Consider the following 27637-nt stretch of genomic DNA (forward strand, 5'->3'; position numbering starts at 1 on the left):
TCTGCAGACCACCTCGCCCCTCTGGGTCTCTGTCCAATAAAAGGACCACTTCTGCTGTAGTCACCCTTGCAGAAGTAGATTCAAAGGGTCAACACCTGGCCTTCTTAAACCTACAAAGATTTTTTTTTGTTTCTATCACATGATCTTTGAGGGGTCTCCGGTTTCTATGTTTGTAGGTGTGTACTAGGCCAACGACCACTGGGGTCTTGTTAAACCTAGGCATGCATCCCAAAATCACTGATGAGTTCTGGTACCTTGGTAAGTGTAAGCAGGGCCTTGAGAGGTGAAACATTTACAAGTAGGGGCCTGGAAGATGAACCATTTACAGGCTACCCGTGTCCATTAGAAACAAAGATGCCAAATCAGGGATGAATTTCCTGTTCCCCATTCAGTTGTATAAGTTACACTTGGATTGGGTTAGGAAGGAACTCTGCTTCATGTCAGCCCAATCCATCCTCGTAACAGAGGGAGATAAGAGGACACCCATCTTAGCTGTCAAAAATGCTCACATCATGTGATCCAAATCAGTTTCCGAGGTACTTTTGTAGGACTTGAAAGATCTAAAGATAGCAGAAGTCCTAGAAAGGATACAAAATAGCATTTTCTCTAAATAAATTCTACTTTATCTTTTGGATGATGTGCGAGGAACAATTAGACCTGACATACAAAGACAACGCCAAAGACATCAACACATCCCAAGAACACCACACACAACTCACTAGTTTCTTGGAGGGTTTGAGGTGGAGATGAAATTTGTAGCCATACTTCTAGCACTTCCAAAACTCATTATCATCCATATGGTCAAGAAAAAAAAAATTGAATAGATGCTAAAATCAGAGAATCTTAAACAAAACAGAGTTAAACTCAATTTATTTTATTTATTTATTTATTTATTTCAACTACCCTAAACTCTAACATACACTAGAAAGAATGTGAACAGTTAACTCTATCTGAAAAATATATATATATATATTTTTTAAATTCACTGTAGGAAAGAGTGATGACTGACAAAAGCTTTTGGTCCATTGTTTATACTTCTGTCAGAGCAAGAGAGATATCTTCTTGCTGGAATGACTGACAAAGTGGACAAGGGGAAAGCTTTCTGCACTGAGCAGTGCTTTTAAACAATGTGGTGTGCTTGGGGTGGACAACTTAACAGAATGCACTCTCTGTAAAGCCTTTGGGCATCAGGCCCTTTCTAACAGATGGAGCAAATTGATTAAAAGGCTGCTGCCTTCTAACTCTGAGGCTGAAGAGCTCAGAAAAGCTTCCTATATTTCAGAAAACTTCAGATAAAGAGAAGCACTAAGACAAGCAGCAAGATAAAGACAGAGCGCCTTGCAAGAGGAGGGCAGAGGATCCAGAGACATCTGCTCCAGAAGTACCTAGAAAAGATTCTGCTTCAGCTTCAATGCTGACACCTTCTGCTGTACTGGCTTCATGTATGTCAGAGCCAAATGTTATTCCTAGCAAATAAACCAAAATGATTGTAAAGTAGAACTTCTTCAGATTCCATGTTTCAGCACTGGTTGGCTTGGCGATGACACTGCCCCAAAAGTCTGTTCCCTCAAATCCATCTGTTGGTCCAAGAGACATTCAGTCTGTAGAATACTCCAAGGCTCTCAGGGAAGGGTTGGTCTTCAGAAATAGTTTCCACTCAAGAGTCTTCCGAGCAGACTTGGAAGTCTCCTTTCAGTGCCAGAGGCATCATCCTTCAAGACCTTGACTCATACCCCACTCCTTAAGTACTGACAACACAACTTCCATAATTCTCCTACAGCTCTTGACACTCAGTGGAAAAACCAACAAGGGAATGTCTGAAATTAAAACTCAAAACCTACTTTTGCAGACTGCCAGCTTTACCATGTAGCAGGAATTCTACTGAAGTGATACTCACCACAAGGCCACCAGCCTGGAGGTTCTCAAAATAAAAGTATTCTGACACAACCATGTCAAGATCACTCTCAAAACCACTATCTATATGTTCATTCACCATAAATTCTTACCACATAATTTAATAAAAAAGCCATTATCATACACCAGATCTCCAAATGACCAGTAATATTCCTGAAGTCCAACAATTTCATTCTTTGATGTCCCCACTAATGTTTTACTTTCATTAGTGGCCTGCATTCTTTGAATTTTAAAAATTTCAATACTTTAAACTTTAAATCCGGTTCTCAACTATCACCAAACGTACAACTCAGTTTACACAGAAGTAAAAACATGCCTTTTGTTAAGTAGGTGCCTGCAAGAGAAACAAAACATAGTGAATATATATTTAGTTCAAGCACCATTTTGCTCTCTTTTTTTTAATTTCTCCAAATCTTTTGGGTTTCTAATACCATGACTTGAGTGGACCCCATTCCAAAGTCAAAGCACGATTAAAGTTACTGAAATTAGTATTGCTTCACTCTGATGTCAGCTAAAAGTGCTCTTCACAGCACCCACAATGTGTATAGTAATAACTCCTCCTGCAATTCGTACAGAGTTGTATGTATTGGTAGCATATCTAAATATGATTGTAGACTGTTTTTTTTTATAAGACCTGTTGCTCCTACTACTACTGGAGCTATCTGGGTATCTTTCTTCACATTGCTCTCATTTCCGCTTGCAAATCTTGATATTTTATAACTTTGTCTCTCTCTGTACGCAGGACACTGTAGTCACTGGGTGTGACAATTTCAATGATCAATGCTATTTTTGTCTTCTTTTCCTGGCCCACTATGTCCAGTTTTCTAGCATCTATCTTTTGAACTGCTGGTAATGGATAATTCCCAAGTGATGTAGACCATTATTTTCTATGATGGTTTGTGGCTCCATTTAGACTCATCCTATACAGTCTAAGATGCATTAATCGTCTCATTGCCTTTCAAAAATTACAAAAACTATGAAGTATGCACATTGTCAAAATAATCTTCAAATAATCCTATTCTAGTACCGCACACATTATTCTTTTTAGGTACAAAGTCTCAAGAGTCAAAAATGTTGACTATTTAAACTGACAGTAAAATAGTTACATTTAAGAATACTGAATATTTATTACTTAGTCGTAACTCAACCTGCTTCAAACAAAATGTTGGTATACACACTGGCCTTTCACGTTAAAAGTAAACATTTCCACTTGTAAACAAATTAAGATCACATTTGTAACACACAGAGAACCCTATGAACTGAACATATTCAATACTAAGAAAAAGTTACCATGACATACACTTCACTAATTAACAGCACTGTCCTGCAATCTCAAATGCTCATCCAGACAACCAGGCAACACACATACACAAGCCTTCCAAATGATACCACTGGAAGCTCACTGTTAACATGTCAACAACTTCTTATGCACAAACAAATAAAACATTCCAAGTCTTTTTGCTTTTGAGATGCAAAAATGTAACAATGGAAATACTAACAGTGTTATGAAGCTTTAAATTGCATCTATTATTACTAAAATTAAAATTTCCCAATAGCATATATAGTGTGCGATGCTGGTGCAGAGTGATAAAGCCCTGACTACAGCTCAGGTTAACAGCATATGAATAGCGGCTTGGACACTTGATGGAACTGGCAGAAGGAGAGACTCGACGGTGGGGGGTTGCAAGTTCACAGCATAGTCACATGGTTTAACCTCTCTGGTGTAGATCAGTAAAACATCAACATGGTAGTGTCTCCATAGGCAAGTGAGGCAGACCTACTGATGTTAGCCCCTTGAACAACTGAAAGGTGGTGCAATTATATTTATGGCAAGTCCCACCCATAGAGTATTACTAGGTGGAGGCAAAAGACAGTGGAAAGAAATGGAGGGTACAAAAACACTCCCTCAACAGCAGTGCAACACTGCCTCAGGGGACAGTGAGGATAAATGGAGGGCACAAAAACAGTCCCTCACAAGCAGTGCAACACTGCCCCAGGATGCTTCAATCTCCTCACCAATCCTAAAGGTGGTCAGAGAAATCCAAGGGGGCTTGAGCGGGGTCAGTAAACCCAATGGTTAAGGACAGGCACTGAGCACAACTAATGGTCATCTCTGAGGGAACCAACATTTCACTGCAATGTACACAGTTACTAAAGCAATTATTCAGTAACACATACAACTGGAAATAAACTACTCTTACCAGTGTATCAAACTACACACATAAATGCTCCCTGGGCAACCATCACACTACATTATGAAAACCTCAGGTGAAGTCCCTGAGATGTTCCTCCTCTGGGCCAGTGATCAAGGAGCTTCAATCCTCACCACTCACACCAGTGGGGAATATTCACTGAGAGAAAAATAGATGCACACAGTATTTTCAGATACAGCTCTCTGCACCGAGCACAACTTCACTCAAGAGCACACAGGGAATCCACACTCCAGTTCTGGGGCTGGACTTCCTCCACAGGCTCCAAATAAGTCTCCACATTGACCACCTCAGAGTTCAGTCCAAAGTTGGGTGTTCTAAGCCAAGTCCTCCACCACCCTGTGTGTGAAATCAGTGGTCTGTGTCCCTGTTCTAAGTAGCTGACACACATTGAGAATTTACTTTCACTCACACGCCTGGGAAAGGCTGGCACAGATTTACCCTCTAAGCCACCTCCACCCAAACTGTAAGGTAGATACTGCCACCAGCGCACCCACAAAACCACCTACTCTAAGGCTCTTACCAGGGTACCCAATTATACTTAGAAAATTAATACTTATACAAATTATAGCATTTTCAAGCAGCAAGACTTTCAAGAATGTGAAGCCACAGTGCCAGTAAATAAATGCAAGTGCTCTCAAAGATTAAAATATTTTCTAAAAGACCAGCCACAATGAAAGGTTTAAGTATATTTACTAAAAAATAAGACAATACTGAATATCTACTCACAATAAACACAATTGTTTCAATTCACAGGAAATATAAAAACAACACAGATGGAAAGATTCAGACAGATACAGAAAAACAATATTTAACTAGTCTCACTATATTTTCTTAACTGACTGAAGAATTACTGTTCCCTACTTGCTAGAGCAAGGCAAGATGAACTGGATGAGTGTCTTAGTTGTCAGTTCCAATAACAGAGTGCCAAGTGCTTCTATAGCATCTCTCACTAGTATCTAAATGTAATTTCAGTGCTGGCTACAGAATGACATCACATTTGGTCACCTGACTCTGTGGTTCCCACACTACGCTCTCATTAGCAACTGAGCCAGGATCTGCCACAGATGTGTCATAATGCACACAGACCTTTGTTAAGGCTTAATGCAGCATCTGGAGTGCTTAGATAATACCAACACGTCTACCCTTCCTACAGAAAGGCTTTTCACAGACATTGCGTCTCTGGCTGCATTCAGGCCTGTTAGAATCTTTATGGCCTAAACCAAGTCATTTAAATCCACACTACTCTAAGGATACCTGGGCTGAGCTTAACCCCTTCCCTTCCAGTATTCTCTGTTAAAATATACACCTTTCAGCAGTTACAACAGTACAGCCAAACATACATGTATATTTCTTTTCTGTCCAGCAGGACCCACTGTTGATACATTTTTAACACAAGCATCTGTACAAATCAGTTTGATATTCAAATGACATACAATTCTTTGCAAAACTCCAGCTAACTACACTGGCATATATTAAACATGCACTGCCCTACTCTCGCTGGCACTCACATCATCACATCCCCCCCACACACTCTGAAGACTAAAGCTAGTTTCTCAAGCGACGTTGGAGAAATGTTGTTAGAGAGGAATGAGCCTGTCTGGGAACACAATAACACATACCCTATCTTGACAGCCATCTACATTGGCACTGTTGACCCCACTATGGTGCTGCAATATCATGTCATCAACACCAGGCTCCACCTTAACTTGGCATTTTGCTGGATGGCCATATTAAGGGATTGTGGTCTGTAGCTACAATTAATTTCCTTCCACACAGATATGGCTGAAGCTTTTGCAGTGCCCATACTATGGCTAGACATTCTTTTTCTATAGCTGCATAACATTCCTCCCTGGGTTGAAATCTATGACTGAGATATACAACAGGGTGTTCTTCTCCCTCTGAGGAAACCTGGCTGAGTAGAGCCCTCACCCCACGGTTCAAAGCATCCACCTGCACAACAAATTATTCGCTGTAATCTGGACTGGCTAACGACACGGGGTCCTCCCAAGCCCATTTAAGCTTTTTTAATGCTTGCTCGCAGGCTGGGGGTCCACACATCCTCATCTGGCCTGTTTCTCCTGGTCATGTCTGTGAGGGGAGCAGCTCTTGTACTATAATTGGTAATGGACTTTCTTTACTATCCCACTGTCCCCAAGAATGCACTCACCTGTTTTTTTGGTAACAGGGGTAGGCCATGCCTGAATAGCTTCCACGATGGCAGGTTCTGGCCTGATCTTACCACTCCCCACTATATGTCTTAAGTAGCAGACCTTTGCCCTACCCACCTGGCACTTACTGGGCTTATGCTCAACCTTGCCCTTTGCAGTCTACCCAATACCTCCCTGACATGCTGAAGGCCCTTTTGCCAGGAATGGCTGTACATGGCAATATCATCCAAATAATCAAGGGCATAATCTCCTGCAAGGATACAATCTACCAGCCTCTGGAAGATCGCTGGGGCATTTTTCATTTCAAAGGGCATCTTTGTGAACTTGAATAATCTGGAGAGAGTCATAAAGGCCGACCTCTCTCTAGCGGTGGGAGTCAAGGGCGCCTGTCAGTAGCCTTTAGTCAGATCAACAGTGGTCAGATACTTAGCCCCATCCAGCTGCTCTAAGGCTTCATCTGTCCTAGGCATGGAGTAAGCCTCAGACTTTGTGCAGCTGTTTAGGTTTCTGTAGTCCATGCAGAACCTGGTGCTGCCATCCTTCTTTGGTACTACCACCACTGAGGAGGCCCAGGGACTGCTGGACTCCTGGATTACTCCCAGTTCCAACATTTTCTTAAATCCTCCCTCAGAGTCTGACTCGCTTGGACCTGGCAAGAGGTCTGTTTTATAAGTCTTTGGGGTCCTGTACCTGTACCAGGTGAGTGCACCCGGGCTTCCAAGTGAACATGTTCCCAAACTCCTGTAACACTGCTCGGACTTCTCATACATGGGTAGGGGATAGTCACGGGACATTGCTACCCCTTCCACTGAGATGTCAGTCCAACCCTCACCGAGGAGACTGTCACCAGCTCCCCCTCAGACTCCTCCTTCCATCCACTGCAAATATTCGGCACAAGGGCCTCCCTATCATTGTAAGACTTAATCATGTTAACATGGTACAGTTTGTGCCCCTGCCTAGCAGGTTTACTATGTAGTTAACATCACTGACCTTTCTTACCACTTTGAAGGGCCCCTCCAAAGCTGTGTGTGTCTGACAGGAATGAACATAACCTCCTGTCCCACATCATACTCTCAGGCTTGAGTATTCCCATCATACCAGACCTTTTTCTGCTGTTGGGCTCCTGCCAGGTTCTCCTGGATCAAGCCTATGAGCTCCCTAAGCTTTGTCCTTAGGTTTAAGACATATGCCACAACAAACTCCTTGTGGAATTCACACACACCCTCCCATTCATTATGAATTGAATCCAAGGGCCCCCCCTCACCCTATGCCCATACAGCAACTCAAAGGGTGAAAAACCTGTGGATTCTTGGGGTACCTCTCTGTATGGAAACAACAACTGGGGTAAATATTTGTTCCACTTTTTCAAGCTTGACTGCAAATGCCCGTAGCATGGTCTTCAGTGTAGAGTTTAACCTGTCCACAAGACCATTAGCTTGGGGCTGGTAGGAGGTAGTCTTTAAGTGCTTCACCACACAATGTTCCCACAGAAAAATCAGCAGGTCTGACATGAAACTGGCACCTCTGTCATTCAGTATTTCTCTTGGGAAACCTACCCTGATGAAAATATCTAACAAAGCATTTGCCACCTGCTCTTCCTCAATGAAGAAAAGAGCCATCGCCTCAGGGTATCTAGTACCATAATCTAACACTAGGATATATTTCTGCCCTGTGAAACTTGCAGTACTCAGATGCCCCACATTATCCATAGCTACCTTCTGAAACAGCTGCTCACTCACAGGCAAAGGCATCAAAGGAGCTTTGACCTAGTCTCCTGCCTTGCCTACTTTTTGGCACAGTTCACAGGTTCTGCAGTACCCTGTTATATCCCTTGAAATCCCTGGCTAATAAAAGTTCTGCAGAATACATCTCTTGGTACACTTTATGCCCCATATGACCTGCAAAAGGAATGCCATGGGCTATGGCTGTAAGTGCCAGATGGTAGGCTCTGGGCACTACCAACTGCTGTTACTTCACCCTCTAGCTCTCCCTTAGGGGTCCACTCTTTATACAGTAACCCTTTGTTCCAGTACAGATTCCCCTTTTCCTTGAGAATCAGGTGCCTCCTTAGTTACCTCCCTCAAACCTCGTAATGTAGAGTCCGAGAGCTAAGCCTGTCTCAACTCTACCTTTGTGACCCTTCCCAGCTCCCCTTCCACAGGAAGTCTGGTATCTTCTGACAGCGGTACCTCACTGGCAGCCTGAGTACTATCACTCACCTCTGCCCTTGAAGTTACTTTGACTAAGGAAACATCAGCACCTATCAACAGCTGGGGCTCCCCTTCAGGCTCACTGCTACATGGTAGCTCCCTCCCTGAAATAGACACATCAACAACACCAGCTTCAAATGTGGGGTCTGTCTGGGTCTCTCCCCAGGCTACCAGACCGAGATGCCTGTCTCCAAAGCCTGAGTGTAACTGCATGCACACAAGGTACTGCATTATCAAAATCATTCCCAATAAAGACATCTGCAGAGATATCCTCAAACACATTTACTTGCTTGCTTCGTTTTCCAAACCCTAGCCAAAGGTATTTGGAATGGGGTCTCTCTTAAAGCTCTGACTGGAGTGCACTACCCCAGCAAGTACTGAAGCTCTTTAATCACTGCAGGCTTCACAACAGTTATGTTGGAGGCCGTCTCTCTCTAAGCAGTGGCTTGTTTTCCATCTACTGGGGTAGGATACAAACTCCAGTAATAGATAGGTACTCGTGCGGTCTCCAGACATCCTACCACTGTAATACTGTTATTACTACTTGCTGGCTCCCCCACATTTTGCTCCCCACCTTGCTTCAGTGGACATGTGTATGCTACATGGCCCCTCTGGTTACATTTAAAACATCTAAACATTGATCCTGGCTATGTACCCAAACTAGTGGCTTCTCCTGTTATTGGTGGACTCTGTTGGGGTGGTTTAGGCTGCCCACCACAGGTTCTCTTATATCCATGTGCAGCACTGGTTATCCCCTTCTTGTGCAGTGGTACCCAAGAAGAGATCCCCTTTCTCCCCAGCTCATCTGAAGAGTTACACTCCAGGTCTGCCAACTAGATTCTCATGTCCTCAGGCAAAGTGCTAAGGGCTTGTTCCCTTACCAGAAGGTCTGCCAGTTTTTCAAAAGTGGTGACCTGACACCCAGTCACCCACCTATGAAAATAAGTGGGTAACTCAGCAATATAATCACATACACTTTCATCTGTCTTATGTGTATGCTCACAAAACGTTTTTCTGTAAACGTCAGGTGTTGACTTAAAACATTCCAATAAACATTGTTTAACCTTGTAATAACAATCAGTATCAGACAAATTAGAAACAGCAGTTACAGCTTTACCATGGAATAAGGGGGTCAGGAACTGTACCCAGAGCCCCTGGCCAAAATCATATTGTCTACATACTCTTTCAAATATATGAATAAAACTATCAAAACTATCAAATGCTTTACACTGTAGAAGAAATTTACTGACCTTTGTTTGTTCTGGGATTAGGTTATTTCCTTCCCTGTTACCTCCATTTTCCTGAAGAATCAGCATGTCCCTCTCTCATGTTGACACAGTCTCTCATTTTCTTCGGCCTCCAAATGGAGCAGCCTCTCATTTTCTTTGGCCTCCCACTGCCGCAGCCACTCATTTTCTTCGGCCTCCCAATGCATCACCTTCATTTTCTTCTGCCTCCAAAGGCCGCAGCCTCTCATTTTCTTTGGCCTCCAAATGCCGCAGCCTCTCTGCCAATTATAATTCCATATGTTCTGTCTCCAGTTCAAGTCTCTAATTCCAGATGGATTTTTAAGTCCTCTGAGGAAAATGTGAACTGTCCTGTTTCTGAGGGCTGTACATCCCCCATCACCAAACTGGATGTCTTCCTGGTTGCCACCATCAAGGTGCAACTCTAATTAAGGCTGAAACAAGTTCCTCTCTAGCCAGGTTGGTATGCACCAGTCCTTTGGATTTGCACAACTTAGCAAACTGGTTTACTGTCAGCTTGCCATAATCCTCTGCTAACATCTTTGCCTGCTTTCCCTAACTAAACTAAAAAAATAAATAAACCTGATGAGAAAAATGAAAATATATGTTTACCCTGTGGCTACTGAGAGTACATACATCTTTAATGACAACTGCTTACAGGCTAGAGAAGTTCAATTAATATCTCCACCACTGCTCACCAATATGTGACGTTTCTCTTCTGGGGCAGTGATCAAGGAGCTTCAATCCTCACCACTGACACCAGTGAGGAATATTCACTTTGAGAGAAAATTAGGCACACACAGTATTTTAAGATGCAGCTCTCTGCACTGAGCACAACTTCCCTTAACAGCTCACAGGGAATGCACACTTCAGTCCTGGGATTCAACTTCTTCTAGGCCCCAAATAAGACTCAACACTGATCACCTCAGAGCGGAGTCCTCAGCTGGGTGCTCCAAGCCAAGTCCTCCACCACCCACTGTGTGAAATAAGTGCTCTGTGTCCCTGTTCCAAGTAGCTGAGACACACACACACACACACACACACACACACACACACACACACACACACCATCCACACACCTGGGAAAGGCTGGCACAGATTTACCCCCTGCAATACTGATACTGCCACAAAAACACCCACAAAGCCAGCTACTCTAAGGCTTTTAAAAGGGTACCCAATTATACTTAGTAAAACTAATACAATTGGTAGCATTTCCAAGCAACAAGACTTTCAGGAACATGAAGCCACAGTATCACTAAATAAGTGGTCTCAAAGGTCAAAATATTTTCTAAAAGACCAGTCACAATGAAAGGGTTAAATATAAAATATGTGTGTAAAATAAACACTTTAACCCAAATAACTTAACCTCTGCTCTGAAAAGCTGTAACTGGAAAACTCTCCAACAGCTACCCCTTGAAGAGGGTGTGAACTCCTTTACTACCACCTTCTTAGCTATATTAACCAGTCAAGCATCACCCCAGAACCATTAGAGTGAAAACAAATTTTTCACCCTGGCTAAGCAAAGAATGTAGATCCTTACTCAAAGTAAGAGATAAGGGTTGGGTACAATTTCACAAAAACAAAAAACAAATCACAAGACAAACTATCTTAGAACTCAGAAACAAAGCTAAAAAACGTGTAAAACCGGATAAAATCAACTACTACCACAATATTAAAAAGAAATACCAAAATAACCCTCAGAAATTCTGGGCCGCAGTTAATAATATACTTCTACCAAGAAAATTACCTACCCCTACCCCCTCCTCTGACAACTTAGCAACCCAATTTAATAAATACTTTAAAGATACTATCCAAGCCCTTGCAAATTATCAGAACATTTCCAACAACTCTGTCCCTCTTGCTCCCCAGCTTAGCAATACCTTACAAAATTGTCCCAACCAATTTACACTACAACTAGTGTCTGTAGATACCATAAAGAAAACTACTCCGAAAACTTAAACCTATCATCCTAGCTGCTGACAACCTCCTAGCTGACTTTCTAAAAAATGCAGCAGATGCAACTGCATTCCCAGGAGCCATACTCAAACAGATCAATATCTGAGGGCACAGTACCTTCCATTTGGAAGATCTTCCACATTACTCTTTTACATAAAAGGAGGGAATTCCACAGACTTTACTAATTACTGTCCAACTGCCATCCTGTCAGCCTTATCTAAAATCCAAGAGAGAGTCATCCATACTCAACTCACAGACTACCTTCACACTCAAAACTACTATCAAACAGACATGGTTTTCGCCCCTAACACAGCACCACCACAGCGCTAATGGATTTTACAGATACAGTGAACCACCTTACACGCCATGAACAATATGTATCTGCCATATTTCTGGACTTGTCCAAAGCATTTGATATGGTAAATCACAATAAACTAATCAATGTGCTCTCCTCCCTCAACCTTAGTAGCTCCTCTATCACCTGGTTCCAAAGCTACCTATCAGGATGACAGCAAGCCGTACAGTGGCACCACCACCTTTCTACTCTTCTCCCTTAGTGGTCCCACAAGGCTCCATCCTTGGACCTCTACTTTTTTCACTGTTCACTAACCATCTCCACACCTCCACTCTTCATGCATCCGTTATACAATATGCAGACGACTCTACGCAAATATACGCAGCCCCTTCACTACATCAACACATTTACCCAGGAGTCATTTCTATCGGCAAAAACATGGTTCACCAATTCTCAACCCATCTTGAACCCCAACAAAACTCCTCGCCTTCCACCCTACCTAATTTTAATACAGAATCCAAAAACAAAACTGTTATCACCCCAAAAACTCATACTAAACTGCTAGGCATCAAAATTGACAACTTGAAATTTGACATTCACATTGCTCAAATCATTAAAAAGATTCATAAGAACTAGGTCTTCTTTACAGAAAGAGACCATTTCTTACTAGAACCACAAAAGCTACTACTACTGCTCGTATATACCTCCTGTCAACTCTCCTATATACCTCTCCAATTCTGACCAACCTTGTAAAACTGATGTAATCAAGCTGGAATCCTGCTACAATAAAACTGCCAAATTTGCCACTGATGCCACACACAGGTCTCACCACTGTACAGCTCTTAACTAAATTGATTATAACTTCAACGCTTGCACTATAAACAATTAACTTTGCCCACAACATCCTCCATCAACCTGATAAAGTCCCCGCTCTCCAAAATCTTATACAACCATATGCCACTTCTAGAGTACTCCATTCCAATAACAATCTCCTTCTGGATACCACAAAAGCTAACAGCTCAGCTGGGAAATCACTCTTTTCAAATGTCATCCATAAAATCTGGAATAAACTGCTAACCCCCATCATCTCCAGCTCCTCCACAGTACAATTTAAAAAACTCCTAAACACACTTTGGCCAATACTTGGCTTTGCACCTGTTACTCTCCAGGCTAAAATTAACCTCTGTACAGGTAACCACATACTGCTCATTGGGTGCTATCTTACTCTAATCATTGACCTCACCTGTATTGAAACTAAGATTGTGTATTCTTTTGTACCACACATCATGTTGATACTACCTCAGGAGAACTGTATTTCCCATCATTGTGTAAATGCTATTTGTACGGTCATGTAATGTCCTTGCAAGTTTGTTAACTTCTACAATGTTTATATTTCTATTTTTTACTGGAGCTTTTCTCCCCGGGCCTCCAATGAAAAAGGACCTGTGTCCAGCTGGACTTTCACAGTAAACAAATGTAAAATAAAATAAATAAAAAAAGTTATGTTCTTACCATAATGTTCCATCTGTGTTGCTGATCTTTAACGCACTCCTGGAAGCGAAAGAATTATGGTGGCAATTGCATTTGGGAGCGGATTCACATCAAGGGTTGAATGATAACCTCAACTTAAAATGTGCTTTATGGTGGAATAATTGATAGATTTACTTTAGCTTTTTCCATGATGTCTATTTTTTCCCCTTACATACTAGTTGATTCATTTACAATTTTTTGTAATGTACACAAAACAAAAAAGCAAACTTAAAACCAAAAAACAAAATAGGCAGCAAGCTGTACAATCCAAGGCAGTTCATTGTTAGCGCTTTCGTTCAGAAAATACATGAACTTCTTCAGACAATAAAACCCCAAGATCCCACAGTTAAAATAATGCTATCAATTAAGATAAATTAAATTGTTAGGTTAATTAGCATAGTTAAGAAATTGTAAAGAGCCAGTATTATACTTAAAAGTTATATATATATATATATATATATATATATATATATATATATATATATATATATATATATACATTTATACTTTTTAAACTCAAGCAACAATCTAAAAACATTGTTCCTATAACTTATTTCCCCTATATATGTAAAGAAACATGAATAATGTTTAAAATGCTACATAAAATCTTATTCGAACCCAAACGAGTGGATATATAAAATTCATATAAATACAGAAATAAATATGTATAAATAGATGTAAATAGATTTATTAACTGATGAAATATCTATTATATCACACTTCATCTTTGAAAAGCTTTTAATTTCAAAATACATTTGATCGAACAGTATTCATTGAGCCCTGATGGAATATGTGCATATGTTTTAATTTGCCAAATGAGTTCTTGTTCTTCGAGTTTTAGTTGCCAGGGTCCACCTCTAATGTTCCTACCTATTTGTTATAAAACTATAAAATGAAATTTGTGTGGGGTGCTCTAGAACATGTCCTGACAAAGCATTTGTGGTATTACCCCTACTAATTTGATATAGATGCTCATAAATTCTTTGTTAAATCATTATTTTGGTTTTACCTATATAGTAGCTTTGGCAGCATTGACATAAAGTAGCATAAACTACTCCTCCTGTTTCACAATTAAACTTTCCATTGATGGTATAGTATTTATCACGTATGGAAACTTTATTAGTTGCCATAATGTGTTGACACTGCTGACATCTCCCAGACTTCCTCATCCCTCAATTAGAGTCATTTTGGATTATTCCTTTCCAACAAGTCCTTAAAGTTTGAGCATCTTCTATAGGTAACACAAGGTCCGTCTCCCAATTTCATATTAATAGCATTATCCTCTGATATTATAGCCCAATTTTTGTTCATAATGTTCTTAACTGCAAAATGCATCAATGGAAAAAGTAATTAGAAGGTTTATTCTACCATCATTTCTATTTATGTTCTCCCTATGTTCGTCTAGAGAAGTGTCACATATTTCTTCTCCATAGCCCCTACATAGAATAGGGTTTAAAATGGCCATTAGTCCTTTTAGTAAAAACTTCATCAAACAGTCATTGAAAAAGCTGTTCCCTTTTCAGAAACATGATTTTCAATGTGTTACATTCAATCAAAAAGTCAGCCTCTGATGAGACCATTCTGGCTGCCCTAACCAGTTGGCCCTTTATAACAGCCTTTTTCTGGTGGAATGGGTGGCTACTACTAAAATGCAAAAAAAGCATTTGAGTACGTGGGTTTCCTAAAAATACTAACCTTAAATCTATTGCTGGGTCTATCCTTAGACAGTGACACATCCAGGAAATTAACAGAGTCTGTGTTGAACTCAAAAGTCGAACTCAAAAGTCAAATTCAGGAAGTCCGTGGGCTTAGTGATATCATTAATAAAAGATTTTACTGAGTCTAAACTTCCTTTCCATATAAAAAACATATTGCCCTGATATCCCGTGTACCATTTTACATTTTCTTTAAAGATGAAATAGAAAATGTCTTTCCCAATATGCAATGACTGCATTTGCAAAACTACCTCCACAAGGGGAGCCCATGGCCACACCAGTTTTTTGCAAAAAGAATTCCTTGTCAAAAAGCACAAAGTTATTCTTCAAAATTAGATCTAACAAGGACACAATTAAGTTTATCTCCTGCTGATCAATACCTTTCAAAAATAGAAATTCACAAACCCATTCTATGCCAACTTCTTGAGGTATGACGGTATATAGATCATTTATGTCTACTGTCAAAAAATTATATTCTCCATCAAATTAGAGAGAATTAATGTCCTCTCAAAAAACCCACAAATCTTTGCAGATTTGGGGTTCACTGCAAATAAGTGGCTTAAGTTTACTGTCCACATATTTAGCACATGCATAAGTAATGGATCTCCTACCATCCACAACTGGCCTAAAATGTGGGTCCATTATATTTTTGTGGATTTTGGGAGACCCAAATAAGACTGGTGTTACTGGTGCTTGCATACATAGGTAGTTGTATGTATCTATGTCAATACTATTCTCCAAAAAGAGATTGTATAAACTTTCTTTAATTTTCCTATGTGCACTATTCACTTCATTTAAGCTAACCTTGGAATAACAATCATTAGATAAAACGTGGCATTTTATTAATATAGTCCACCTCGTCCATGAACACCAGGCCGCCACCTTCATCAGGCTTCATTACCCTGACATGGCAAATTTTTAACAAGTTAAGCAGTTCAAATTCAACTGTCAGATTTCTCTAAACTAGTCTCTGTTGATTTTTAGCCAGTAGAGACCATACACCAATTTCACAAATATGTTTGAAAAAGGCAAGAGACTCATTAATTGGAGGATTAAATACACATGATATACGCAAATCATTGCCTATGGCAGACAGGACCGCTAAATTAATTTTGCATATATATAACTTTAAATCAATGATAGTTCTTGCTATATCAGCACTCCTATCTGGTATGAAAGTTAGTCCCTTGGCCAGTAGCTCTACTATTTACTGTTAATATGCATGGAGGAGAAATTGTACACATTAAAGTCCCCAAACAAGTTAGTGATAATTTCTGGTACCTTACTTATCTCCTCTTGGCGAGTCTGCTTCTTCCATTGGTATCCTCCATTCCTCCCTTGTTGTTGTAACTTCTGTGGTTTGCTTCTGACCACCTGAAAAACTTGGCTGGTAGAAGGTCCATAGTTTTTTCGTTCATCAGACTGTTGCCTGTTAGCTCTTTGCTGGTTTTCTCTAGCCCGTTCACTACACCTTGGTAAGGCTGGACAGGCATTCCCATTAGAATAAGCAGTCACATCTCTTTTCATTTTCTTCTTTTTAATTTTGGCCGCTCTATTAATTGCATGATCTATGCTTGTGAAAATAGGAGCACAGTCATATTTGTATCTCTGAAAGTCAATATCCATTATGATTTAGTGTTCCAAAACTTCCAAATCACTATGCAAAGTGTCAATTTGCAAGGTATATTGTGTGATAAGCATGACCAGAAAGTCAAAACCTTGCTTATCAAATAAACAAAGTAACTCCAGATGAAAAGGAGATTTATTAATGAGACCGACTGGATAACGCCAATGGCGAAGTCCTTTGGGTACAATTTTCTTTGCAATGCACTCCTGGAAGTAAGAAACCTCCAGTTGTAATTTATGGCATTTTAAAAGTTTTTGGTCAAACCATTTCAAGTTGCTACAGATGGATATAGGCTGGGACTCTTCTACAGAATTAGCGATTGAATCAGTTTCACAAGGGCTAAAAAAATTGTGGAGCCCTTAGATAGTCAGACATTGTAGGAATTGAGTTAGATGCCAGTTGCTGTATGGGATGTGCATTATTCATTGCATTAGTAATATTATCAACATTAGAAGTGGAAGGTAGTCCACTATTACTGTAATTACTCAAAGGTGATGCAGAAACCGCTGCATAAGCCAAAATGTTTCTGCTTACATTTTGGTTGTTGGAACCAAATCCACGCACTGTTCCACTGGTAGTTGTATTAGATGATTCTAATCTCCTAGAAAGATTATCCACTGGCTCGAGTAATATGACTTATTTTGTGATGATTATAAGCCTAATTTTTACTAAGTTTTACTATGCTTCACAAGTGTTACTTTAGCTTTTCCATGAAGGTTACATTACATATATTGCTTACTTTTCTAATAAGGTAGAGCGGATACATTTATTTTAAAGCTGCCTCTACTTGCTTACAAAAAATATTGTTGCTTTATCCCATGCAATGTGATTTACATGATTTTTTTCTATGGAATTACTTTCCTACCATTTGGTTGGCTATAACATATTTATTTCAGTCCTCATTGGCTGTCTCTTCACATACTTCTATTCCAGTTGCTGACAGGTGATATTTATTACCTATTGTATACGTACAGAATTTAACCTAAGCCTTTCCTTTTTGCATTTTAATCTCATGAAGTTCATGTAATTAATAAAGAACGAAAGCGCTTATTCACCAGATCTAGCCCATGTTTGTCTTCATTTATGCTACAAGATTTTTTCTTGTATTTTTATAGAAGACTTAGCTGAGAGCAACGGCTGATGCGTCTTGCAGACAGAGTGGCAAACGAGATCTGGGGTAATGGAGAGAGGGGCATTATGGGTAGAGTCTTAGCTCAAGAGTTTTTTAGCTGGTGCAAGCTGTTTAATGCCTGAGCCAGTTCTGAAGATCGGAACAGAGTTCCATTCATCAAGAATGAACGAAGACTGACAACATCAAATCAACATTTACCTAGTCTAGTTATATTTTCCTAACTGACTGAAGAATTACTATTCCCTATTTACTTGCTAAAGGAAGGTCAGATGAACTGGATGAGTGTGTTTGTTCTCAGTTCCAATAACAAAGTGCTGAGTGTTTCTATCACATCTCTCACTACTATCTAAATATAATTTCAGTGGTGGGTAAAGAATGACATCACATCTGGTCACCTGACTATGCAGTTTCCACATTGCCCCCTCACTAGCAACTGAGTCGGGATTTAGCACAGATGTGTTAAAATACACAGACCTTTGCCAAAGAGTACTACAGCATCTGGAACTATTAAACAATTCCAACAATTGCACTTTTTCCTGCAGAAAGGCTTTTCACTGACACCGTCTCTGGCTGCATTCACACCTATAAGATAGAATCTTTATGGCCCAAACCAAGTCATTTAATTTCAGGCTATTGTTTCTTAAGGTTAGCTGGGTTGAGCTTAACCTCCTCCCTTCCAGTATCCTCTGTTAAAATATATACATTTCATCAGTTACAACAATACAGCCTGACATACATATACATTTCTTTTCTGTCCAGCAGGACCCACTGTTGATATATATATTTTTTTAACACAAGCAACTTTACAAATATATTTTTAACACAAGCATTTGTAAAAATCAGTTTGATACTCAAATGACATACCATTCTTTACAAAACTCCAGCTAGCTATGCTGGCATTTGTTACACATGCCCTGCCTACTCTCCCTGGCACAGCTGCCACTATCCCAGGTCATCACAGTCCCATACAGACAGACCTTCAAAATTTTTGGCAAACTATTTTTCTTCCCAAAGAACATATCTACATGTAAACTAGCCATTATTTGTGGTATAGAGAGGTAAAGCCATACTATGACCCGATGACCACAGTTTGAATAGAAGCTCAGACAATGGAAGAGATGGGGGAGGGAGGGAGTTCTCGCTATTGTTAAGGAATTGACAAACTGTAATGTCTGTAAAAGCTGACAATTTTCTTCCTCTGTTTCCTAACTGATTTGCATCCATCCTTAACAGCTAATAGTCTCAGATTTGTGCAGAATAATTTACCAGCTATATGCACACCCATAAACCATTTTCAAAAGTTTACTTCCCCCATTTATCAAAAAACATTCTCTAGACCAAGGGTGATGACCGCATGTTCTACCAGAGTTGAGTGTACTACTGCAGGAGCTTCATCATTGCATATTTACAGGATTATTCACTCAGCATACTTAAAAGCTACTTCACTTTCCCTTTAAATTTACTTTGATTACGCTATACTACTTTCTCTAAAAAATGCCAAAAATCAACTCAATAATTTAACAAAGTACCTATAAAAAGTGATCAATTTTCTGAAATTCACAAGATCTGTCAAGTATGATTTAATTCATATTGTTTACACTATTGTGTCCATATACATTTCCTTAGAATTAATTAAAACAATGAATACTAGTATCCTACTTACCATTACAAGTCTAATGTTCAACCACCCTAGCTCTCTTACTGCCTTACTACCTTTCTAGGCAAGATTATGACCTTGTGCACTCAAAGGTATTAAGTATAGTCTCTTACAAATGAAGTTGCATCCGATTGCTGGTCACTGTGTTCTCTATTGCTTATTATCTCAGTACATTTTCTACACTAATTTACTTTCTCGGACCTACTTTTCTTAATGTTGCCATTCTTATAGATGTATTAGGATGAGGGGGTCTTGTGCTTTAGGATATGTCATACATGCTTTTAGAAGATAAGGAAACATCCTCAATCTGTTTTAGAAACACTGACACTCCCATCCTTATGGAACAGGAAAAGGATCAGGATCTCTTCTACTTTGTTGCAGTAATTCTGAGCTACTAATATAGATCCTCTTTACCAGCACAAAGGTAACTGTCACTCTTGCCACTGTCATGACATTAAATAAGGATACCTTAAACGCTTTCTACTAAAAGCATTTCTAATTAAATGATACTACAAAGTCTATCCCACAATTATAGCTGCCAAACTAAATACTACAGTCCATCAGAAACTCAGGCCAGGGTTTTAGAAAGACCTCCAGCAATTAAATGGGCACTTATTAGCAGCACAACTATAAAAGCACTGAGTAGCCAATTAACGAATCAGGAGTCCAGCCAACATAAAAACAAGTGAATTCCTAACTCATGAATAACCATGGATTTAAAATTTATGTAACACATTTTTTATTTATTTTTTATTTATTTATTTAACATTTGTTAACCGGGAAAGTCCGACTGGGAACAAAGTCAGTTTTCAGCAGAGGCCCGGGGAGAAATGCTCCAGATACATGTCTTTGTAATGTGGGAGGAAACCGGAGCACCTGGAGGAAACCCACACGAACGCAGGGAGGACATGCAGACTCCACACAGAAGGCACCCCAACCGAGAATTGAACCGGAGAACCTCTTCCTGTGAGGTGACAACGCTACCGCTGCACCACTGCGCTGTCCAATTTTCATACTTGACAGATCTTGTGGATTTCAGAAAATTTATCACTTTTTATAGCTACTTTGTTAAATTATTGAGTTGATTTTTTGCATTTTTTAAAGAAAGTAGTATAGTGCAATCATTTAATTAATTCATTATTTCAAGTTGAAGGGTAGTATAACAGAAGACTGCTAAGAAAATATGGACAATGGAGCATCCCCTGAAATAGTAAACCTCACAGAATGAGTGGCACTAACTAAACACATATCTTAATCTAACAAAAATGAGAAATGGCTCTCTCAAAACATAAAACTGGTAGCAATAATTAACTTTACAAAAGGGACAAAATACAATATACAACTACAAAAAGTGCTACCAAAATATGGTATTATTCGCTTGGAGTTGGGCAGCCGTAGTGGTACAGCGGCTAGTATTGTCACCTCACAGCAAGAGGCTCACCAGTTCGATTCTTGACTGGGGTGCCTTCTGTGCAGAATTCTGCATGTCCTTCCTTTGGTCATGTGGGTTTTTCCAGGTGCTGTGGTTTCCTCCCGCATTCCAAAGACATGCTGTAGGTGGACTGGATACTCCAAATTGGTGGTAGGTGTAAGTGTGCGAGTGAGTGGTATGGATGAACTACCACGGCAGGGCTAGCCACCCCGCAGTGTAAACCTTGGCTCAAGATGATTGTCACTGTACAGCTGACACCCCAATCCCATGTGCAAAATTGCAAAAAGGGGTTGAGGATGGATTTGCATGGACTTCTGCTTAAATATTTTTGAAGTTGTCCTATAATAAAACTTTTCAATGTCGAAAAGGAGCAACACTGTCGAGCAAAATGTAGAACTCCTCAATATAAGGAAGAAATGAGATGTGCATCAGTCAACTTACTGTAAAGAAAATTATAACTTTAAAGAACTAAGTTACAATTACTATAGGATCCAACTCATCCCTTCAAGAAACTAAGCTACAGAGTTGAGTATCATTATACCATACCTTGAGGTCAGCAAACATGGACTGAACAAGCAAGAAGATAACAGAGTTGTCCTCCCAGTTGATGTATGTGGATGCTTTGCACAGTTTAACACAAGCAATTGCTGCACTTTCTGTCAGCTGTCTGCTACCACCATGACCTGCAAGAGCCTTTCTTAAATTTTCCAGGAACATTTTCTAAAAAAAAAATGGAAGACACACAACAAAAAGAAACATTAAAAAGGCACTTAAAATGAAATGTATGAAGTTTACATTAGGCTTGATTACATTATATTTTCAAAAATAAAATTCCCCATTCTGAAAATTTTTGAATCTGCTTCATATAGATGATAAAAAGCACCTGCGACACTTGTACACTGCTGTGTGCCCCACACTAGTCAACTATTAGTCTTGTCTGTATTATCAACATGTATAGCTATCATTCCTACACAAAATCCTATTAATTCCTGTCTTAGCAAGTTGGCTATATATTTCCATACTAAAGCCAACTAAGCAGATATCAGCATTCATATCTCACTGTAATATATCCCAGTTTCCTTCCCACACATGGTCGAGTCTTCCTTCTCTTTTAACCTTTACTAAACATGCAGTGATGTTTTTCAATGCATCCATCACCCCTAATTTTTTTTTTTGGGGGGGGCAGTGCTCTGTAGTCTCTGCAGAACCAACAAGCGTCACCCTTTTCAGTGCTGCAGTGTACACATTTGTGTTTAACATCTAAATATCTGGAAACTTGCACTCCTTCAGAGTACTTCTCCTGTATTATTATACAACAGATTAGTCATTTCACTTGCAGTGCAAAATCAGTTAGGCTGTTATGCAGAGTATTTTCAATGAAAATACTTTCCCCATTCTGCATGCTACCTACTGCAGTCTTCTCCCCACCTTTTGGGGACACAGCCTATAGGTTCATAGGTAGGTACTAGGCTACTGGCCCTAGGGCCTATATAAGCCTAGCCAAAGGTACCCTGGCTTTCACCACCCAAGAAAATTATTTTCCTGTGCCACTGTTGAGCAGAGCCACAGAAGTGATCCCCGGGGTGAATTTCCTATCTCCCATCCAGCCATCAAGATTTTTCTTGAACAGTGCTAATGAGGAGCTTTGTTTGATATAGATAGGTAGTTTTATTCCAGAGTATGGGAAGTCTCTGGGACAGGAATCTATCCCTCCAGCATGTTCTGTTTATTGTGGTGATGAGGTTTAGGTTCCTAGAGAGTGTAGCTCGTAGGGATTGGGATTTCTTTAAGTGGAGCATGTCTAAAAGCTCTGGGTTTGACATAGCTTTGTGTGTTAGGCAGAGATCGCCACTGAGTAGGCAATATGCAATGGAGTAAAGCTGCAGTTTTTTGAGACGGTCTGCATAGGGCATCTCTTTGAGGCCGGTAATCCTCTTTGTGAGGTATTTCTGTGGCCTTTCCAGTTGTTGTAGATGTCTTGTGAGGTACATACCAAAAGAGGCATTATAATCTATAATGGGTCTAATGAGTGACGAGTAGAGGGGAACAATGACCTCTTTTCCTGGATGAGAAACCTTTTGTGATGAGGTGTGCCACATAGAAGGATTTCCTGACTACTGTGGCGATGTGATTATCAAAGGAGAGACTACTGTCCACTGTGTCCCAAGGTCTCTTAGCACACTTTCGGTGTTAAGCAGACTACCACCTATGTGGTAGTTCATGGGTACTGAGTTTTTATCAAAAGGAATAACAATGCACTTTTTGGCATTGAGCTTGAGGCCATGGCTTTGACACCAGGCATCTGTCTCTGTAAGGCCCTTTTGTAGGATGTCTACATCTTTTGGAGTTTTGATTATGGCTCCTAGTTTGCAGTCATCTGCGAACTTCATTAGGCAAAGACCTTCTGTGTTGGCCTGTACTTCAGAGAAGTAGATACCAAACAGGAGAGGACCCAGGACTGAACCCTGTGGTACTCTACTTGTCACTGGTCTGAAGCTGGATTTGGAGTCTGCTACTTTCACAGTGTGGGTTCTGTCAGTGAGCCAGTTGGCAACCCATCTTGTGACATAGGGATTTATACCTAGTTTAGTGAGTTTATCTATAATTCCAGAGTGGGGGATGGTGTCAAAAGCCTTGGCGATATCTAGATAGGCTGTGTGAACCACCTTACCCTCATCTACGGCTTTGTGACTGCTTCAAAGAAGTCTATCAGGTTTAGGAGACATGATCTGCCTTTTACAAACCTGAACTGGGTGGGGTCCTGAGTTTGGAGATTACCAATATCATTGTTTATAAGTTCCATGATGATACGCTCCATAGCCTTGCAGACCAGGCTCGTTAGGCTAATGGGGCGGTAGTTTCCGGGGTCTGTGGTGGCTCCACCTTTGTGGAGTGGGATAACTGTCACTGTGCACCATTCAGTGGGCACATAGCCTGAGGTGAGGCTATGACTGAACATGGTACTTACGTGGGGTGTCAGTTCGTTCTGTAGTTCATGTAGAACACAGCCTGGGATGTCGTCGGGTCCCATGGATGCTGTGTTCTTGGCTTTGGATAGTGTGTTTTTTACCTGTGCAGCCGTGATTACAGGAACTTTGCATTCTTCTGGTATAGAGATGGGCCCTTTAGGGGATGACAGAGGGGTAAATTTAGCACTGAACCTATCTGCCAGGATGTTGGCAATATCTGTTGGTTCTGTATATTTAGTGCCATTGTGCTGTAACTCAGAGCAGATCTGAGTGTTGCCATTGAGATTCTTGACACAGCTAAAGAATGCTTTGTGGTTGTCTTTAGAGACAGAGGCGATTTTGTTTCATAACTAGCTTTGGAGGATTTTATGAGGGATCTCAGCTTCTTACTGAAGCTGACCAGGGAGTTTCTCCAATCATGGGATTTTACTCTTTTTTGCAACAGTTTCTTTCTTCTGTTGTACAGTTTGTTTATGGCAGGGGACCACCAGATTGGCTTCCTTTTTTTGCAGGAAAGCATCTTGGTTCGGTTAGGAATTGCACGATCCATGCACTCATGTAAGTGCTGATAAAGTGCATTTGTGTAGAATTCAGCAGTCATACCTCTATTGTCCGTCAGCATGGGTGTCGTGAAGTTTGCCACTTCTGTCTTAAGAAGCGTGAAGTTGGCTTTGGAGAAATTTTTTTTTACTGTGGTTTCCCTAATGGGGGGTGGGGGAGATGTGGATGTCTAGGGTGATTAGCTTATGGTCGGATCTGACCAACGAGGAATTGACCTCTGGTGTGGAGCACCAGTTGCCCATGTTGGTAATAACCAGGTCTAGGATATTGCTGCCCCTGGTGGGGGTGTGGATAAGTTGATCCATGGCATTGGAATTTATGAATTCCAGAAAACGTTGAGCACAAGAGATGGTACATGAGTAGCTTTCCCAGTTAATGGTAGGGTAGTTGAAATCGCCCATTATTAGGGTGTTAGGTTGTACCCTAATATTTTCCAGTGTATTAAGAAATGAGGAGTGGGAATCCTGGGGCATGGTGGGGGATCTGTAGCAAGCTACAATTTGGATAGCAGTCTTGCCCAGAGTTAGCTGCACTTGGATAATCTCGGATGCATTATGCTGAGCAACTAGCCTGGAGGTGTGGATATCCTTTATGAATATGGACACGCCTCCGCCTTTAGTGTTTCGGTATAGGTTAGGTGGCCGAAAGGTGTGGTATGAATTATAGCCTGGTAATGCAGGGGTACTCTCTGGAGCCTTGAACCAGGTCTCTGTCACTGCACAGATGTCGATGTTCTCCATTTTAAGGAGTGCCTCAAGACAGTGCATTTTGAGGTTTAGACTTCTAGCATTGAGTAGCAAAACCCTCAGATTCTTCTTGCCTGTACCTGTTAGGGTGGTGAATTTGTCATTTGAACGTTGCCTAAAAAAGGCACTATGGGGTGGCTAGAGCCTTAGCCAGTATCCGGAAACCCAGGGGCAACAGGTGCAGGCCATCTCTGGCAAAGCATCGTGGCTTGTCGATCATGTCATCCCAGACAGACAGATACTGGATCCCCTTAGAATGACACCAGAAGCTTAGCCAATTGTTGAAGTCAATCATTTTGTCCTTGTACTGTGGTATCATTCTGGGTGATGGCAGGATGCTACTCAGGGCTAGGGCCATATCTGCCTGGGCTACAAGATCGGACAGTTCCTCCATGTCCCTTTTCATGTAGTCCAAGGAGGTACGTCTCAGGTCATTCACACCAACATGGACAATGACAGTCATATTTGTACTTGTTGTGGAGTGACCTGAGTGCATGCATTATGTGGCAGATCCTGGCACCCGACAGGCAGCCGACAGTAACGTTCCCCATGTTTAGCCTGGTGAGTGGAACATCAGTGTGCCTGACTATAGAGTCACCTATGACTAGTGTGTTGGGTATGTTGTTATGCCTTATGGGCTGTGGTCGAGTGGCACACTGAGTTTGTGGGCTATGTGTCATTTGGGTTGTGTGTTGGGGGGTGGAGGTTGCTTGCATTTCTGATTTGGAGGTCCCTGCTGCTTGGGCAGGTTTTTATTGAGAGCCTCCACGAATGTAGGTGTGTGTTTTGGTGGTGTAGGTTTTGAGGGACTATGTGCTGAGTGTGGTGTGGTGCAAGTGTTTACCTTCTCCTCTTGACTGTCTAATCCAGTCTTGGGTGAAGAGAGCTTTGCTTCCAGTTTGGCTACATAAGTGCATCTCTCACAGGTTGTAGTGTTTGGTGGTAGGAGGAGATGGTTGTCTGCGTACATGAGGCAATTACTGCATTGCCCCAAGATGCCCAGATTCATCAGGTAGACAGGAGAAAACACTGTGGGCTGACCCTTAGACATGCCTGGATAGGTGCTTATTTGTTAAGTACTATAAACTGTTTTCCTCTAGACAGTGAGGAAAGTTGAGTGCTGTAGTAATTTCTAGCTTATTTAGTGCTTACAATAAGTTCTGAACAAGCGCTGAAACAAAAAACTGGCTAGTTCTAAGAAACAAAATTAAGCTAGCAGGCTTCCCTCCAACATAGAAAGGCTTGGGCCCTAGAAGCCTACAAATAGTCCTGGACACAGCAAATCTATATCCAGGCTAGACTACCCACAGGAAAGGCAGGAAACAAGCTTAGAAAAAGTTTTTTTTTTTTTTTTTTTTTTTTTAGTGGAAAGAGAGAAAGGAGTAGCAGAAACTAAGCTGACTGGCCTTCTTAAATGTTCTCCCTGTACTGGATAGAATGAGATAATGACACTAGACTGGGAGGAGGGTCCCAGATCAAATTTACACTAGGGGCGGGCAACTGCAAAGCCACCAACTATAAAAACACTATACCAAGGGTGGGAAACAAATTGCAGAAATGTTTCTCATAGCTGAAAAGCAGCAGTGAACCTTTAAATGAAAGTTTTAAACAGCTAAAGGAGCCTCTAGAAAAAAAGAGTTCAACTACAAGTTATCAGAAACAAACAACCCAAGAGATGCTTAATAAAAGTGGACAATTTCCAGTTAATACCTCACACACAGTGAAACTAGCTAGAAAAATACACAGTACACAACGTGCTATAAATAACAAAGAAATAAAGAACAAAATAAACAAAAAACAGGATACTTAATGTTATATATTATAGCTCTGAGTTTGCTCAGTGTCCTTCCTTCGATTAGCTCAGTATGAAATGGCAGAACACTCACAACTGAACTTCTTAGGTAACAGAAAGTTGAAACCTGAGACAGCTTTTAAGAAAGAAATCTCAAAAGAACCAATGAGGTGCTTAGTCTAAGCTGTAGTCCAGGTGACCTCAGTCAGCCAATGACCTCAAACAATTCTCTCTCACTGAAATGCCTGATGGCTTTGGCTCAACCAAGATGTCCCTGAATATGTGCTCAGACACACAGCCTCCACAAACACTAGGCCCATTACAGTTACATAACTATTCCAAATCATCCATACTTCACCATCTATGCTGTCCACCCCACTCATTCCACCTATGCAGTTCACTTTTTTTTTTTTTGCTTTGTTATATTAACAAACCAAGTCATGGCAAAAGATTACTCCCAAACTGCATTTGTG

General features: G+C 40.6%; 1 protein-coding gene across 2 annotated transcripts in view; it reads right to left on the bottom strand.

The window, feature by feature from the left end:
* Nucleotides 1–27637, bottom strand: part of NF1 (neurofibromin 1) — a 5218972-nt gene that overhangs the window by 3981728 nt on the left and 1209607 nt on the right. For both annotated transcript variants that reach the window (XM_044054637.1, XM_044054636.1), the window contains exon 9: nt 21643–21816. In XM_044054637.1, coding sequence (XP_043910572.1) covers nt 21643–21816 — 174 coding nt within the window. The remainder of the gene's footprint in view (nt 1–21642; nt 21817–27637) is intronic.

Source organism: Protopterus annectens, chromosome 13.part0 (genome assembly GCF_019279795.1).
Source record: "Protopterus annectens isolate FY-2018-M chromosome 13.part0, PAN1.0, whole genome shotgun sequence".
NCBI classification, from domain to species: Eukaryota; Metazoa; Chordata; order Ceratodontiformes; family Protopteridae; genus Protopterus; species Protopterus annectens.